Source organism: Pungitius pungitius, chromosome 6, assembly GCF_949316345.1.
Source record: "Pungitius pungitius chromosome 6, fPunPun2.1, whole genome shotgun sequence".
In the NCBI taxonomy this organism is placed as follows: Eukaryota; Metazoa; Chordata; class Actinopteri; order Perciformes; family Gasterosteidae; genus Pungitius; species Pungitius pungitius.
This window is the reverse complement of record NC_084905.1, coordinates 9,433,731-9,452,084: the sequence shown is the minus strand read 5'-3', so window position 1 is coordinate 9,452,084 and position 18,354 is coordinate 9,433,731. Positions and strand designations below refer to the sequence as shown.

Sequence of the window (18,354 nt, the reverse complement as noted above, 5' to 3'; positions counted from 1 at the left end):
TACAGTTCTTTTTAATATTGTGACGCAGCAGACATGGAACAAAGGAATAGAAGATGATAAGAGATAAAGAGGAAGAAGAGATGTCTCAAACAAACCTCTCAGGAACAACTGGGAAATGCTCCTCTGTTAAAAGTGGTGTAGACTCTAAATGATTTTACTCAAAAGTTTAATACCCAGAAATTTCCTTTACAGACACCACTGACTAAATGTGTAACAGCCATCGGTTTTCACTTAAGATGAGCTAAAAACTGAAGGTGCTTCTGTATCCATGAGAGGGTGCTAGATGTCTTAACAGAAGATCTGGATCTTAAGTTTTTCCACTGGAAAAACAGTCTGCTATTCACCGGATAAGCAAATCAGATGTAAATAGAAGCCTTTCCAAGTAAAATATGAAAGGCAATATCACATTGTTTTATTGATCAAAGCATGGACAGAGGCCTTTGAATTTTCATAGATATAATTGTGTGCTTAGCTTTTACCCTCATCCTGAATATTTTTGGTGGGTGTTATTTTCAGCTAAAAATATCCAAAACACAAAGATTGTACTTTCTATGTCAATGCTGTGTCTTGATGTAGCTCTGTGCTTGTTTTTCCATTTTTTAAATCAGGTATTAACTTGTTCTTTTTGTTTACACATCCACATGGGCCTCAGACGTCACAGGTACACTGCGAGTCAATGGGTTTTGTTCATTTAATAGAACATTTGGAGGAGAAATTTGTACCATTCAGGGATTGCAGTCTAGCACTATGTGGCCCGTTTGCTTTTAGGGATTCCTGTAGTAAAATGTAGTTTCAAGACATAAGTTGAGGTTGGTTTGTATTTTTTCAGCCTTGAATATTTTGTATCCCCTAGACTGATTACAGATTTGGGCTGATTGCCCATGACTAAGGCACTGACATCACACATTGAGGAGGTGAGACTGCTTCATGCCAAATAGAAGTATTGGAACAAGTGCCAAAGATTAATTCTGCCATAAAGTGGCAGTAGAGAAGACAGTTAGCCATACAGATCTATAGATTGCTAACATTCGTTGAAATTAAACCTAAAGCCACCAAAGCTAATGGTCGTGGTGTGTTTTACTTATTAGGATTAGTAGCGGAGGAAGTTGTGCAATGTGTATTGTTAACCGTCGGGTTACCACAGGATGTTATGCACTCCCTTAATGTTGACATATACACTGCACATTATTTGTCACGTGGTTCGAGTTTCATTTCCATGCAGGCTAAAGATTTGTGGACACTATGATGTACACCCGAAGACCACTTTTAAATAAGGCTAAGCGAAACACGGCGGAGTGAGGCCTCCTTCTCCGCCTATCCGGGGAGGACGCCGCTGACGTCACGGCGGTCCATTTATCCGCTGCTGCTTCCTACTGCGTCTCCACTCTGTCGGTTACGGCCGGAACGTTGCACGCTGTCACGCCACGCAACAGACCGACGAGTTTCAGGAACCCGAGGAGATATCTACACATTTGGGTACGTATACCCCTTCACTTTCCGCCCACGAACCGTATGCCATCTGTAGTCAACAGTGGCGCTCGTTACTGGTCTTCGAAGCGCTAATCGGTGGCTCGACGCGTGACGTCGTGTACGAAGAGATGCGCGGAGACGAGGGAGGGGCGGCCGAACTCTACCGGGGTGCTGGTCCAAGACGTACGCAGATTCCGGGACCAAGTTGCACGTCAGAGCGACTCATTACCGCGATCCCCCGGTCCCGCGGTCCCTCTTTATGTTCAACGGAAACCGCAACGGCCCCCGGTGGTGATGTGCTCGCAGCACTCCGCTGTAAATGCGGAAGGTTGACTGCGCGAGCCACTTTGAATTTAAGGCGAGGGCTAGCCGCGCGGCCTCGTGCCTGCTCCGCCGTTCCTCTCGGCCCAGTCGTCTCGCTGGTTTCCCCTGGGCGAGTGGCCGGTGTGCTGCAGCTCTGCGTGTGATGAGAATCACGGGACCCGTGGACGGCGTGTCTCTTGTGACACTCGTCCGTTCGGCTTTCCGTCCTCATGTCACCACTGAGGATGTGTCCTCGTGCAGGAATGTGCCCTCTTTACGATACCCAAGTTGTATTGTTATTTCCCCAAAATGGCTTTTACTTTACTTTAGGTGCTTGGGATAACTCTCAGTAAAGCATGTGATCAGACTATTTGAGGTCTGGCTTTGCAGAATCATAGCAAAACCCACGTTGTGAAGGGACCACCTCTTCCTGCTGTGAAGTCTTTTTTGTGACATTCCTCACGTCTTGTTTCACTGGTTGTGTGTGTGTGTGTGTAACGTGAAATAGAAGTCCATAGCAACCTCTTCGTGAGCAGGATGCCCGTGTTGCTGCAGAGAGATGCACCTTGATGAGATTACTGCTGGAGCGTACGTCCACCAACATGGCCTCAACACATTTCCACTGCTGAGTGAATTCCTGGGTGTTGAACCTAAGTTGGAGAGAGTCTTTACCTTGGTGGCAGTTAGTTTACATTTTAGTGCATTTGGTTAGTTTTAAAGTTTCTTCAGCAAACAAATAGACTTTTTCTTGTGTTTCTGAGTCTTTGCTGATGAGCTCTCAGTGACATCCAGAGACTGCCAGGTGCATAGGAGCCCTGTACAGGGCTTCTGATGAATGCAAAATCGCCAAGGGCTGGCTCGCAGTACTTCTTGATCCCAGCCAAATATGTTATCCTCCATCAGCTAGGTTTAACTGTTGATACTCTTCACTGCTTCCTTGAAATGCAAACAGGCAAAAGTACCAGTCAAAAGTTTGGAAACATCTTCTCGTTCATGTTTTTTTCTTTCTTTTTTTTACATTGTAGATTAAATACAGTAAATGTATTCTGTATCTAAAATATAGGAAATACTTTTGTCTTTCTGTTTTATCACTATTTGCTATATAATAACTAACTCTGGTGAACCCCACAAAAAGGCCACAGAATGCCAGTGTAAATCAATTTGTATCAACAATAAAGTATTCATTACATATGAATAGCGTCACACATTAGGCCTATGTAGACCAAAAAAAGCAAACATTTAAATTAAACCAGTTGTACACGGCCTAAATCCCATCCTCTTGCTGAGACCTGTTGTCCACCTCTAGGATGTATGAAACTAAAAACACTTTCATAGTATGCATTTTAAATTAATTGAATAATTCACGTTTATTTATTTTTTTCAACAAATTGACAGCTACTGTCAGGGCTTGGCTTACTAAACTATAATATCTGCTGGTTGATATGGCATTAAAAACATTCACATCAGGAAGATACAGCATAACTTGTAATACATTGCATGATGAGACGTCTCTTGATAAGGTTATCATGAACATACAAGCTCCATCTTCCTAGAGCTAGCTACTTGACTAATAAATGAACTTGCTAAACACTAGCCTAGCCAGCATGCTAGTGTCATTAGCATATTAGCATTGATCGCTGGCTTAACATTATAACCATCACCATGTATCTACAATAGGCGATGTAGCCAGACCCAGACATAAATTATACATTAAGGTAGTTGAGTCATATTCCAAAACAATATATACCTTGACAATCAGTTCAACTTGAAGATCCAAAGACGGAACTTGTGAACTGTTTTTTGAATAGTCAAAAAATTACTCCACTCAAGTATTTTATTGCAAATTATGTTAAATGTATTGCCCAAATCAAATATATTACATATTCAAATATATACATATTACATATCAATAAGTAATTGAAATACATATTTCAAATACAAATAAAAATACTGCCCATCTCTAATCTGGATTAGCGCTGTAGTGGATTGGTCCTATTCACTGTATAGAACTGTGCACCAACCCCGCCTCTGGACAACACAACTGATGGTCTCACACACACAAAGAAAGCAAGGAATTCCATAAACTAACTGTTGGCAAGGCACACCTGTTGGGATGGAAAACCATTCGAAGAACCAAAACGGTAAAGAAGCATCAAGTACGTGGAAATGAAAATGTTCTCTTGCGGACGGGCCGACACCTTCATTTCTCTGGGTCTGCTGGTGGAGGGTGCTCACGTGTGCGTGCACGTGGCTGTCCCATTAGGATGGGAATCCCCTGTGCGCAGAGAACTGTGGATTATTGTAAACCTAAATAAAACTCACTCTCTTAAGGAGACGGGCGTGCCTGGTGGGGAGGGGCGAGGCGCCCCCCCTTATTGAATGGTAGGGGGAACACTGCCTTTGAAGGCGAAGGTGTCCAAACCTTTCGGGCCCCTTTCGGAGTTCGGGCCCCAATGCCCGCACACACACTCCCACCAGTGGAAAGAGAACAGTAAATGTGTAATTCTGTCCACAAACCTACTGGTCCACAACTCCATTTTGCATCTACATGAGAGGAAGTTAAATAATGTGGACTTGTATTTGGTTTACCAAATGTTAAGTTTCCTCCTGCCATCTTGTGGATTATTTTTGTTTTAAGTAGTTTTCCCAGCTAACTGAGGAAATTTTACTGTTAAAATACATGAACTCTTAAGATTTGATCATATTGCGTGCAAAATTGCATTCACATAGTAAAATGTCTGTATCTCTACAACTACAAGGTCTATCTGTAAATCTCATGAGAGGGAAGACTTAAGTGTGTTCAGATGTGTAAATATCAGTATATAATTTACTGGTTTACTCTAAATTATAATGGCACAGCACAAAAATCTATTTCTCAGATTCAAAATAAGCACTAACAGCGTATGCCACTCTTTAAAAAATTTAGATATCAGGGTAAACAAACTTTTCTAAATCATACCACTGTATTTCCGGAAAGTTTTACTGTGATCAAGGAAAGCAGCACCAAGTTTGAGTTGAAGAGGTTAGAAATCAGTCTTCATTCCAATTGTTTTCCTCTTTTAAGCTAAAGGTTTCAGACAGCTTTGACTCAATTCATGTGAATGAGGCATGAAACCAATAATCTCTTGAGTTGATTCATTAAGAACAAGTCTGAATAAAAGTTTGAATGGAATCATAATCCTATAATATAAAGTAAAATGGAATGGTGGATGTTGAGACTGTTGACTATTGATGTGCTCCAAAGTGTGACTGAATGCAAAGCTGTACAACTGGTTCAACTGTAACTCCGTGGGCACTGCTGTTTCTGAAGTCCTTCCAATATGTCAACACACTGTTTATTCGACTGTGGTTAGCTCCTGCAAACACCACGACAAATGTTTCAGTGTTTCCCCTACCATTGTATCCGAGAGAGTCTGGAACAATTGTCCAATCCTCGCTGTGCACAGAGGTTCCGCCCCGACACGTGCGCGCCTACACGGGCATGTGCGCACTCCCGCACTAGTGGACGCGCTGGGTTCTCTACTACCCCACCCCGTGGACAGGTCCTTCCACCTGACTACTATACCAACTCCAAGTTGTATAGCTAGGGGGAAAGTGCTGCTTTATTGTCAATTCTAAAGATGCAAGACTTGAAACAGTTTGTTGATCTTTCCTTAATCCTGTGTGCATGTGCTTGCACCCCGTGTGTGATTACCAGCTGACAACCTCATGAAGCAACCAAAACTCCGCCAAAGAACTGTGTTCCTGTGGAATGCCTCATGAAACAGGCTGAGTCATTGGGTTGGTCTGAGTTGTAACCCTCTTTTGTCTTTCTTATATCTTGTCCTGTCTGCACAGGTGGAGTGGTGTTAAAGGAGCTCACTGAACAGACATCATGGTGAACATCCCAGAATACTATGCAGGGAAAACTGTCCTGATCACTGGGGCAACCGGCTTCATGGGCAAGGTACAGTAGTACTTGAACAGTGAAGTAGCCTCAAGGGCAGGGATCCCTTCCCTTCATTCAGACCCAGCGAGACGCAGGCAGATGAGCGTCAAACTCTCCTTCTGCTCTATCAGAGGGAATGATGTGTTTCCTTGGTGCACGTCCATTATACGGGAAGTATCTAAACATTTGGAGTTTAGTTCTGCTGTGGTTCTTCTCTCGCCGTGAAGCAGAACGAATGAGGACAGGCCAGCAGCCCCTAGAATATGATGCTTTTGTATGCTAAGTAGTGGGCATTATGTTGTGAAGACATGTGTTGGAACTCTTTGTTTAATAGCAGGTACATAAATAATATAACTGTGTAAAAGCATTCCGTTTTCGGCTGTAGTCCACCAAACACAGCAGCCAATATTTAAACTTCATTTAGCTCCTCCTTCCTCGTTGTTCAAGGTGCTGCTGGAGAAGCTGCTGAGGTCTTGCCCAGGAGTCAAAAGCGTCTATGTGATGGTGAGGTCAAAAGCTGGGCAGTCCCCTAAGGTCCGCATCGCTGACATGATCAACTGCAAGGTGAGGACTGGGCTAGGAGACAAGTGTGTGAGTGGGAAGACTTTGAAGACAGTGACTTTAAGACATAGCTTAGTTTGAGTGTGTTAAAATGGTAACAACCACACGGATGGGTCCAACAGAGTTTAGATGCCACTGAAATGTAGAATCTTTGATCATGCAAGCTAGTGTTGCTGATTTTTTTCATTTGATGAGTACTTATTTGATTTGTATGCTGCATTGGCTCAAATTGAACATCTGTAAGATTTTCATATGTATGTTTTACAGCCCTTTTAACATTTGTGCGTTAGAATTTACTTAACATTGGCTGCATCCAAACTGCTGCATGCTGCTGATGTTTGTCTCTAGAGAGGAGGGGAGGGGAGGTGTAGAGATGAAAAGTAAGGCACTCTGCCACAACCTCAAATCCAACAGGTGGAGTAGAGGCTGTTCTCTGATATGGAAACGTATTCCACTGCACACCGACTTACTGTTCTTTTTTTAAACTCAGTTTAGTATGAACTGTAACTTGGGCATGATTTTTCCCACTCAGCTGTTTGAAAGATTGCAAGAGGAGCATCCTGGCTTCGCAGAGAAGATTGTCCCGGTGAACAGTGACCTGACGCAGCCAGAGCTGGATCTGAGTAAAGAGGATCAGAGCATCCTGGCTGACAACGTTAACATCATTTTCCACTGTGCCGCCACCATCCGCTTCAATGAGCCACTCAAGTGGGTTACATTTTGATTGTGCCTTGTTCTTCATTCCTTGATGACTGTTTTTGGTAGTACGTGCAATGCATGTTTACCAGTTCTTCCTGATTCTGCGGTGAACAATGTACAGTGGTGCCTGCCAGGGAGCAACAACAGTCGTTACGGCTACGATCGTGTGTGAAAACCTCATACTGTGAGGACATTTTAACTCATTCAAATGAGTGATGATTAGACTAATTGTTAGTTTGGTGCTACTGAAAGAACTCTACTTAGAAACCAGGGAGACAGTAGTTTGTGTTTGGAGTAGACATCTGTATTATCATACAGAGGGTTAAGACATCTGGATCTGTACACTGGATGGTTCTTAGTTTGCCTTGTAGTCATATGTGAACAGTACAGGCCATAGAAATGAAACTGTTTCCATTTAAAGTCTTGGGACCTTTAGTTACTTGCTCATTACCATTTTATATAATCGGGTATCACAAGTCTGTCTGTCACTTCCATCTTCCCGTCAATGCTTTCTTTCAAATACTAATGAAAAGTTTCTGTTTTATCACATATGCAAAACTGAGTGGTTTTAGGTGGGTGAACATTGGTGTACACCTGCTCATTGACAACACGACATTGGGATGCTTAACTATGAACTAGTTCCACAATGTTATGTGTGAGCTAATCTCAAACTACTCAACCATCGCTAAATGTTTCAATTGATTTTTCTGAGCCAAAAGGAGGAGAAGGCCTTCGACAAGCCTTTAACAACAGTGCAATTGTCCATTGTGATGTTTCACTGTGAATATTTACCCATCGCCTGACCCTAGTCTTCATTTTCACAATGCTAATAACAAATGACCTGGACAAAACCAAAATATCCAACTTGCGTTATTGTCTTCCCTTCTTTCTCCCAGGGATGCGATGCAGCTGAATGTCCTTGCCACCCAGAAGATGATGGCACTGGCCCACAGGATGAAACACCTGGAGGTCTTCCTTCACGTCTCCACTGCCTATGCCAACTGTGACCGTGAGCTCATTGAGGAAATGGTGTACCCTCCCCCTGTAGACTACCGCAGACTCATTGACTCTCTAGAGTAAGTACATCCGGACTCGATAAAATCCAGTGCACTGTTAACTAACTGCTGTGGTGACTGATTAGGATGGCCGAGGACTAGACTCATAGCTAGCACGTGGTGGTGTATTATGGAGATTAATGTCAGTCATCCAGTGGTCAGCTCAGCCGTGGTCGGTGGAGGAAACGGCTGCTTAGTGACAGCTGCTGAGCTGGATCAGTAAAGCATTAGAGTCGGTCAGAGTGAGGAGATGCTGAAATCTGCTGGAGGGATTGTATGTAGCGTCAAGCGTTTGAGGAAGGTTGGAGGGATGTCCAGAGACACAACATGCTGGTGTCAGTGCTCCGGCTTAGGAGCTCAAGTAGACAATTAAGGACTCAAGTGTTGCATTGTGGACCATGTTAGCCTTCTCAGAAAACACCAACATAGTTTTCTTTGTTCCCTTCCTGCTGTTTTCACACCACAACACGGTTTTGTTTTTCATACATTTAGATGTTTATGAATTGCATATACTTCTGTTTTGGGAGGAGAAAGATTTAGAAGGCCCATTAACATAGTTATGTATTTGTATTCAATGGTAAAATGTTTTTTTTTTTTTTTTGCCCCAGCTGGATGGATGACGAGCTGGTCTCTGCTCTGACCCCAAAGCTGATCGGAAAGCGTCCCAACACCTACACCTACACCAAAGCCTTGGCGGAGTATCTGGTGCAGCAAGAAGCAGGAGACCTCAAAGTAGCCATTGTCAGACCTTCTATAGTGGGAGCCAGCTGGAAAGAACCCTTCCCTGTGAGTGATTCAGGCTGCTGGTGCTGGTTACTGTTGAATAGAAGGAATTCATTTTGGATGCACCAAGAAAACGCAAAGCATATTGCAGACATTTTTTCGGCAGTATTTTCTAATCCCTTTTTTTATGTTAGTCGTGAAGGCAGAAATGTACTTTCTTGGAAAAGTATAAAATCCATAGTTTTAAAATCCAAGTTTGACATCCGTTTAGAGCTGACACAGTCATGACAGAAGTGTCTGGTGTCTCCGTCGCTCATTTAATGGTCAGCTACATTTAGGTGGAACTAGTGAATGGTTGCAACACTCCACCGGCGCAGCTCCTAAACGTCAGTGTGAGTAAGCCGCTAAGTGGCACACACTGCCACCTGTCTTTTCTGCTATTAAAGTTATGGAAATATTATTCCTTTTATCAGAGCTGGTAAGCATCATGGCTACCACGTACAAGTAGAAGTGAGTGTCAAGCAAACACTTCAGTCTTCACAAGCTCTGTAATCTTTTGAGTTTTTAACTAACAACGTCAGTCCCAACCATCTGCTCTGTCCTCTGCCTCGCTTTCAGGGTTGGATTGATAACTTCAACGGCCCCAGTGGAATATTCATAGCGGTAAGTACAGCCTGGAGCTGTTCAAATGCTCAATGTAGAGGGTGTCATATCTGACAGGGTTATTGAGTCAGAACTTGTGTCACCAACAGCAGCTTAAGCTGCTTGAACTACAGATTCACAACTTGGTGGGTAATATTTACTCAGACTGGCTGGAAATTAGAGAGCCTTTTGATTTCTTAAACTCCTTCATGTGGAAGGAGGTGGGTCCATTCCTCCCATTTTGGATCTGAACCAGAAGCTTGTGCTTGCACTAGTGGTGTGTCTCTGACCTACTCTAGGCCGGTAAGGGGATCCTGCGTACCATGAGAGCGTCTAATGACGCGGTGGCCGACCTGGTGCCTGTTGACGTGGTCATCAACGCCACGCTGGCTGCAGCATGGTACTCTGGATCACAGACGCTCAACAGGTGAATCACATGTCTGCTCACCTGCATCTTCTGGTCATATTGTTTGAGTGGTTTGTGTGATTCTTTTTGTTCTGAACCTTTTCTGCATGTTACAGGTCTAGAAACATCCTGGTGTACAACTGCACAACTGGAGGGATCAACCCATTTCACTGGGGCGAAGTTGGTATGACGCCTCCTTTCTAATCTGAGCACGTCCTGTGTAAAGACAATGTTTAACCACTGCCTGCCACACCAAGAGCTTTGTTGATCCGTGACTTTGTAGCAGGATCTTTGTGGAGGGTAGGCACACATTGCTGCTGACTCCTCCAGTTATGGACGTTTAAACCGCAGTGAAAAAAATGTTGTTTGTTTCATGAAAGTGGAATTTGGAAGCACTGTGGTGCAGCCATAAATGGCCTTGGTCCAACTTGTGAACCGGTTTATCCATACCGCTGAGGCTGGGCATCGTCTGGGATTAGATTCTGGACATTATTTGAAAAGCAAGGGGGCTTAAAGTTGTGTTGAGCACATGTTTTATATTGTACTTTGTTGAACAGGAACACCTAATGCTGTTTGATGCAATACGCTAGGGCTGGATAATCATATGGCAAAAGCAATATACATGGCCTTTGAATAAATATGTCATGTCAACATTCAGTTCACTTCAGACCTTTCTATCACAAGGTCCGTGTTACTAGCTGTTGTCTCATGTCTGTACAGCAGGCTGGTTGTTGCTCACTACTTTACAAAACCTCAGGTAATGAACAGTGACTGCTGAGCTGCAGCTGTAGGGGAAGACCGCTTCACATGATCTGATTGTGTTTGGGAACCGGTTTGCCAGATAAAAGATGTCTTTATGCAGCTGAAGTACAGATGGGCAGCTAGCTCTGGACTAGATTGTTTACCAGGTTTAAAGATTTGTTTTGCCAGCAGCTTTCAGTCCACTATACACAGCCCCAACGTTTTGCACTGCTGATTAACGACTTCTGTTAAACAACCTTCTTTTTCTTAGAGTACCATGTTATATCCACATTCAAGAGGAATCCCCTTGAGCAGGCCTTCCGTCGGCCCAATGTTAATCTCACGTCTAATCACCTAATCAATCAGTACTGGATTGCTGTGAGCCACAAAGCTCCGGCCTTCCTCTATGATCTGTACCTCAGGCTGATTGGACGAGAGCCCAGGTAACCTCATCGCCGAGTCGAACGCGCCGCACCTCTGATGTGTTAACACCCTTGCTACTCACACACGCATCTCTGCTGCTTCAGTCGTTTCGTCACTTCTTTCACTGTACTAAGCTGACTTTGTAGCTGCCTGGCTAACGTGTTACATGATGCCTGTGTTTGGTTTTGTTGGGAGTCGAAGAATGCATAACCTAAGTGCTGCCCTGATCATACAGGTTTAGTGATGGGTTCTGCACTCTTGAAGTCCTGATACCTGCAATGTTCATAGTCTCTGTTCGCTTTCCAAAATGTTAGCATTGAGGTTGGACGCATCAGGACTTTTTTTTTTATGCAGCCTAAACCAGGTGTTGGCCCTTTTTAGAAAAATGCTTTGCTAGCGGCTGAAGCGTCAGTTCCGTGAGATGGACCCCTCCCCTTTTTTTAATCCAGATAGCAAAACCGCTCCATACCCGTGCCCTCTGTTGGAATAACCAGCAGTGGTCTCTCCTTTTACAAGGGGCCTGCGTCTCACCAACGCGCATTCTGCTTCATCGAGTCCTTTCTGTGTCCTCCTTGTCCTGTCCTATGTGTATCTCTCTCCTACAGAGTACTGTATAAACATGATCTTCAAGACCAATCCCTTAGAGCAGGCCTTCAGAAGGCCCAATGTCAATCTGCGCTCCAACCCCTTTACTAATCAGTGCTGGACCGCTGTCAGCCACACGCTGCCAGCTCTGCTCTATGACTGCTGTCTGACGCTGACCGGCCGACAGCCCCGGTAAGGCTGCAAATAAATCCCAGCCCCCTCCCCTTGCCCTGGCAGCCAGGCCCAACCTTTCCCACAACACCCCCCCCCCCCATCTACCCCTTTTCCCCCTACTGTGTGTCCTTCCCTGACTGGATACGTGGGATCAGGGAGGGGTTTGGGCAGAGGAAGCAAAATGTTTGCGGTGGTTTTCTTGGTAAAGACTCAAAACCTCAATGGGAGCATGTTTTATTTAATGAAGACTTGCCTTTACAATCATCCCAAGGCACCAATATACATCTTGGACATCTAAAAAAGTTGTGTCCTGTTGGTGACGGATCACATCGTCATTTATTGTCACACAAGCGTTCTCTCTTTACTGCATGTCATGTGGTGCCAATCAACCTGTTCTCAAAACGTCTGGCTTACACTGGCTATGCTTTGGTTTGATGGGGGTCAAATGACTCATCAAATGATAACTACATCAACTACATAAAGTGAGTCACATTGACTTTCGTGCAGTTGAATGACATTACAGAAAGGGCAGTGGTTGAAGAGGAGAACAAACACAAAGCACTGTACAGCTCTAAAGCTCTTCTGCATTACATAGTTATTGGAATCCAAATCTGCCCAATCAAATCTTTCGGATAGTGAGAAGTCAAGCCCAGATTTGACCCGTTCTGTTAAACATGCAGTGACCTTGTAGAAGTCCTTCATGGACATTCCTGACCCTGTTCCATGATCACCTTTGGGACTAATTTAAACTCCATATAATATATAATATCCATGTATAACCGCTAAACCGAGGCAGCTGTGTGTTCCTCTGTGGAGTCAACTTCTGCCTCTCTTCCCCCCCCCCCGCCGCCCCCCTCCAACGCCATGTAACCTTGTCCCGCCCCTCATCCATGACTCCTTCTCTACATGTCTGCATCCTCTTCTCTGTCGCTACACCGCCGCCATCTTTAATCCATTCCCATGTTCTCTCTGCTTTGTCACCTCATGATGCTTTTCGTCCTTTTCATGCTGCTTTCGCTGCTCGTGTGGCACAGGATGATGAAGACGATCACGCGCCTCCACAAAGCCATGATGGTGCTGGAGTACTTCTGCAGTCACTCGTGGGTGTGGAACAATGACAACGTGGCCATGCTCATTGGGCAGATGAGCCCAGAGGATAAGAAGGTGGGTCCTCGTTTCTACAGACGGACGTCTGTGTCTGATAGCGGTCCGGCAACAATGGAGTGACTCATTCATTTCCTGCTGATGTCAGTGAAGAGATGTTTTTCAGACTGAAAGAATCTCTCACTGTTTGTCACATTCGAGCTATTGTTCCCACAATAAAAGGGGCGGACTGACATTCATATCTGATGACGACAAAACGCTGTGATTTGTTGGAGGAAGTCTAGAACAGTGTTTGAATATTGAATTCTGATTCTCCGAACGGATCGGTCAGCGATCGGTAACACCCTTCACCCCTCTGGGGTAGTCTTATCCATCCGCCCTTCCCTCATTCACTCAAATTGGGTGTGACCTGCCATTTCATCTTTTGAAAGTTGGTTTTTAGTAGGTTATACATTATTTGTAGCGGTTTCATTTACATTCTTTAATGTGTGTGCATTCTTTTTCTTTTGTCAAACGTCTGTTAGTACAAATCTCTTGGTATGATCCAAAAACGCATCATCAGTTATTGTTCAAGATTATTGTGATGCATCTTGCAATAATTTCATTACTAATTACATTAGTTTATGATTCTGTGATATTTCTTTCTTCTGTAGATGTTTAATTTTGATGTGCGTCAGCTGCACTGGGCTGAGTACATGGAAAGTTACTGCATGGGCACCAAGAAATACGTCCTGAATGAAGAGTTGTCCGGCCTGCCTGCTGCACGCAAACACCTCAACAAGTAAGTGTGGAATCGAATCTGTGCTGCAGTCGAACACCCTCATGGTCATACTTCCATTACCCACTCGTGTCCTTTACATCCTTCACATTACCACTGTGAGTGTCAGTCCAGGGTTGAATATTAACCCAGGATGCAGAAACTGTCCGGGAACTAAAAGGGAAGGGCATGAATTTAGAGGAATATGTCATGTCAACATTCAATTCACTTCAAATTATTTGAATAGCCCAATTTTAAAGCTTGGAGTCCTCATCTCAGTTGTTTATTCCCTAGGCTAAGGAACATCCGCTACACCTTCAACACGGTCCTGGTGGTGCTCATCTGGCGCGTCTTCATCGCCCGCTCCCAGATGGCTAGAAACATCTGGTATTTTGTGGTGAGCCTCTGCTTCAAATTCCTCTCGTACTTCAGAGCCTCGTCCAGCATGAGATAAAGGTCCTGGGCACGGCGGGGAGTGAGGAGGCGAAGGGGCGACGACATGAAGAAACACTGGCTGAGATGGAGAGAGGTTCCCTTACAAAGCTCCCGTGCTGTTTGCCTCAAGGATTTAGTGCAACACAGGAGTGTGGAGTCCACAACGCTCCAACGGATCCATCTCGCCTGATCTCTAGCATTTCAGAAAACACCAAGGGACTGGATCGGTCTGTGCAGTCTGTAAAGAAGCAGCGCTTGTGGTGCTGCTCTCCATCCACACAAAGCTCTGCACTGGATGATGCTGTGCTGCACGAATCCTCTTGTTGGTTTTGCCTCATTCTAAGCTTCCTCTACTGTATCAGTCATCTTTGATTAAAGAATAATACTTTGACTGCTCTTTAAGCAATGTTTTTGTCACCTGAAAACATAACTTATTTCCTTTTGTATCCCTTGATGTTTTTATTTGCTTCTAGTCGCTGCTTGTAAAGCCTATTTTTTGGTTTTTCTTTTCTTTTTAATCTGTTACGTATTCTACATTTGGGATTTCTCTCGGCAGCAGATTTGTCCAAAAAAGCAGAGGCAAGTCCCTGTTTTTCATTTGTTTGGAAGCCGTTGGATAGTGCTGTACTGACTGGGAGCAGGTGGTGATGGTTTCACCGCTGTCCCCCTACAGACTCGAGCCATTCCACCCAGCGCTAGCTTGGTGCAAAGAGAAATTTGAAGATCCCATACTGGTTGTGCCCCAACAGGAGCCGTACACGGCCCTGTGTGTCCCCAGTGAACTGCAGCGACTAGTTCTACCATTCAGACCAAGCACAAAGGGGACTGTTGTGCCTACAAACTGATTATTGTGGCAAAGGCACATGTTTCAAACACACGGGTTTCTGTAAAGATATTTTGGCCCAATTCCACTAAACACGTGTAGCTGAGAGGCTTGGTTTTCTCTGCTAAGCTTACAGATGTGGACTCTGTACTGGTCGGTGAGTCTTTGGTGTGGACTCTTTTATTGGTCTTAGTCAGTACACTACTTTTCAAGTGTGGCATTGTGTAGAGTTGGTCATGGATCTGTCATTTTTACTTAGTTGCCTCTGTATGTACTCGCGCTGTGTAAAACCTGCTCTTAAGCCCCATGAAATGTTTTGCCTTCATTATTCTGCCTCGTTACGTAACACATTTTTTGGAGAACAAATGTTGGTTTGTTACACAATTGGAGTCTTGTTTTTCTATGAATGAAGCCGGATTGTCATATTAATGGTTAACTTACCATACCTGAGGTTTACCTGTACGCATTGCATCTCATCTGTTACCTTTTTCTCGAGCACATTGCAATGTCTACTAGCATACATGCGTCTGCTCAAAATCTCCTGGATTCAGGAGCCATTTTACAAAGGATCATGTGACTTGGTGGAGGGATGCACTCTTTTCAAAAGAAGTGTATTGTGCCTGAACTTATGATTATTCTAACAATGTAAAAAGGGAGCAATCAGATGTGTTTTCTAATTATTTTCTGTACAGATCTTTTTAGGTAGCCTTCAAAAAGATGTATTTTTATCTATAAAAATCTCACTGCTTCAGCTGCTGTAAATATGTAAACAGGAGTGTGGTCTGTCCACGATTTAAATCACTCTTCTGCATTGTATGAACATGTGTTGTTTCTATTATATGTCATAGGATCACCGTAACAATGTTCACTGACTCCTGAAACAAAACCCTCGCAATACGACACTTAAAGATGAAGTTGTCGGAGTGCTGTAGGATCCCTTTAAACTGTAGCTGTAATTTCCTTGTGAGGGTGTGAATGAGCAGCTCCGTTTAGTCTTCATTGAATGGCTGTCCTGCTTTAGTGCTGCAGGTGAACAGCCAGTGTTGTTCTGATTCAGGGTTTTCTTCAAGCTCCACATGTTTCTACAGAAAAACCCAACGCATCATTTCCACTGGATCAAACCTTAAATAGTTTACTAATTATTCACTTTATGAATCCCTAAAGGCCCCTTAATTTCAAATGTGTACGTTTTTGTTCATGACCTAATTATTCATGGAGTAGTTCTCTGCTGGTTGGTTAGGGTGAATAAACTACCCCCCCTAAACCAGCATTGTTTACCGTTGGGTTTTAGTTCAGATGCTGCTCATCAAATCGTCTTTGTCCCATCATTGCATGTTTTATTGTGCAAACACGAATGTAACCAGCCTCTTAACTTTCAGCATGAAAGATAATCAACATATTCCCTAAAATGTCCACTAAAACATCAACTATTCTTCATTGTGAGGACTGTAAAGTTTGATCAGAATAAATTGTCACTGGAATGACGTACGATGATGAAGCAGGAACCGTACTCTCAGTACCCCCTCCTGCAGCACTCCAGACACACCTGAAAGGCCACTATGTCTTAGTTTACCCATGAGACTTGCACAGTACTCACTCCTACTGAAAATAAAAAATACTCTTTTATTGCTTCATACCTTGTTTGCCTGTTTTCACGTCGAAATGTTTTTCATGTGGTCCGTGTTGAAGCTTCAACGGCCTGTGTATTGATCACATTGCATCAAGGTGGAACAGGTGGTTATATGTTTGACTGTATGCTGATGCTGTCCAGTGTGACTAATGGGTCTTCATCCAGACCGGCTTCAGTGCCAATGTTTTCATTGTAAATGTGGATCTCCAACAAATAATCAATGGGTGCCTTTTTGTCTGTAAACCAAAAAGAAATAAAGGGTGTTTAAACCTCCTGGTAATTGGGAAGTCTGAGTTGTCATTATCCCAAACTCAACCGGGGAACGAGGGCCTCATGGATCCCTCCGTCCAACGGGCCTTGGTTCCTGTGGTTACTAACGGATCCACCATCCACGCCCCTCTGCGTGTGGACACTACTCAGCGGCTGAGTAAGGATGGCCTGGCCTCTAGCCTGCTTCAACCTCTGCACATATTTGCATTTATTTGACTCCATATGTTAGAGATCCTTCATTTGTGTTCACCATATTGGCAGGTAAAAAGTAATAAAGTAAAATATACAGTGAAAAACTGTCAAATCACGAGAGCAAGAAACTGTATAAACAATTAACTCACCAGCCACTTCACTACACCATGGCAGTAAAATGTTGGACCTCCCCCCTTTTGCCTTCAGAACTGCCCTAATTCTTAGCATACTTTCAACAAATTGTTGCAAACATTCCTCAGAGATTTCGGTCCATATTGACATGAGAGTTGCTGCACATCTATGCTGCGATACTCCTGCTCGACCACATCCCAAAGGTACTCTATTGATTGACATGTGGTGAACTGAACTCATTCCATGTTCTATAAACCGGTTTGAAAAGACAATTTGAGCTTTGTGACATGGTGCATCATCCTGCTGTAGCCATCAGAAGATGGAACACTGTGGTCCTAAAGAGATGGACATGGTCAGCAACAGTTCTTGGTATCAAAACTCATCAAAACATCTACACATACAGCCTGAGATACAATGTAATGGTTTGGATCAAAGTGTTTCAAAGTGTAGCCCAGTCAAAGCCCACACCGTAATCCAACTGAGAATCTCTGGCAAGATTTGAAGACGGCAGTTCACACACTCTCCATCCAATCTGACCGAGCTTCATTTTTTTTCCCAAGAAGAATGGACAAACATTTCCATCTTTTGGAGTGTAAAGCTGGTCCCCCAAATGGAATCACAGTGGAAGGGGGTTCTACCAAGAACTGCCTCAAAGGGGTTGTTACGTTTCAGGATAACAGGGGTCAACTTTTTTGTTTGTCACAATAAAAGGTATTATGCACTTTCAAAGTACTATGCTTGTTGTGTTGATAAAATGGGAAAAGGTCAATTTAAAGTTTAGTTTAGTTTGTAACAGTACAAAATTACGAAATACTTCTGCAAAGCCCTGTTCTCTATAAGGCACGGTTTAAGTGGAAATTGCGTCTCAATCATTTGGCCAGGATAGAAAGTAGAAACGTAAGTAAGTCAAAAGTAAAACATACCATATTAAAGATTCTCTTCAGAGATGTTTAAAGCCATACAAATACTTTGCATTAGTATTTTCCCCCACAATTCTATGGAGGACTAAAAGTGCCACAATTAAGTAAATAAATACACAATTAAATAATTACTTAAATGTGTCATGAATTAATTAAAAATAGAATTAAATACATAAATGTGTTAATGAATGTGTCATTAATTAATTCAAATACAGATTCATGTTATGTAAAATACATATATACTTATTTCACTATTTACATTTACATTTCATGATCGTGCGTTGCAGTGCTTCATGAATTACTTAAAACTGTCAAACTGACCCATCAAAGTCAGTGGGCGGGGCTAACGCGAATCCAGTCTGATCCATTGCTTTGGTAGAG

At 43.4% G+C, this 18,354-nt stretch overlaps 1 protein-coding gene across 2 annotated transcripts; it reads left to right on the top strand.

Moving 5' to 3' along the window:
- The first annotated feature begins 26 nt into the window (after positions 1 to 26).
- far1 (fatty acyl CoA reductase 1) lies at positions 27 to 16,732 on the top strand. 2 transcript variants are annotated; one of them, XM_037450999.2, is made up of 13 exons: positions 27 to 1,476; positions 5,611 to 5,719; positions 6,149 to 6,265; positions 6,795 to 6,970; positions 7,858 to 8,037; positions 8,625 to 8,802; positions 9,358 to 9,402; positions 9,681 to 9,808; positions 9,904 to 9,971; positions 11,557 to 11,728; positions 12,745 to 12,874; positions 13,468 to 13,595; positions 13,866 to 16,732. In XM_037450999.2, the coding sequence occupies exons 2-13, from the start codon at positions 5,648 to 5,650 to the stop codon at positions 14,023 to 14,025; spliced, it is 1,554 nt and encodes a 517-aa protein (XP_037306896.2). In that variant the 5' UTR covers positions 27 to 1,476; positions 5,611 to 5,647; the 3' UTR covers positions 14,026 to 16,732. The 2 variants fall into 2 exon arrangements, with proteins under 2 accessions (XP_037306896.2, XP_037306894.2); XM_037450997.2 differs by lacking the exon at positions 11,557 to 11,728 and adding an exon at positions 10,800 to 10,971 and having other exon boundaries at positions 478 to 1,476.
- The last annotated feature ends 1,622 nt before the right edge of the window (positions 16,733 to 18,354 follow it).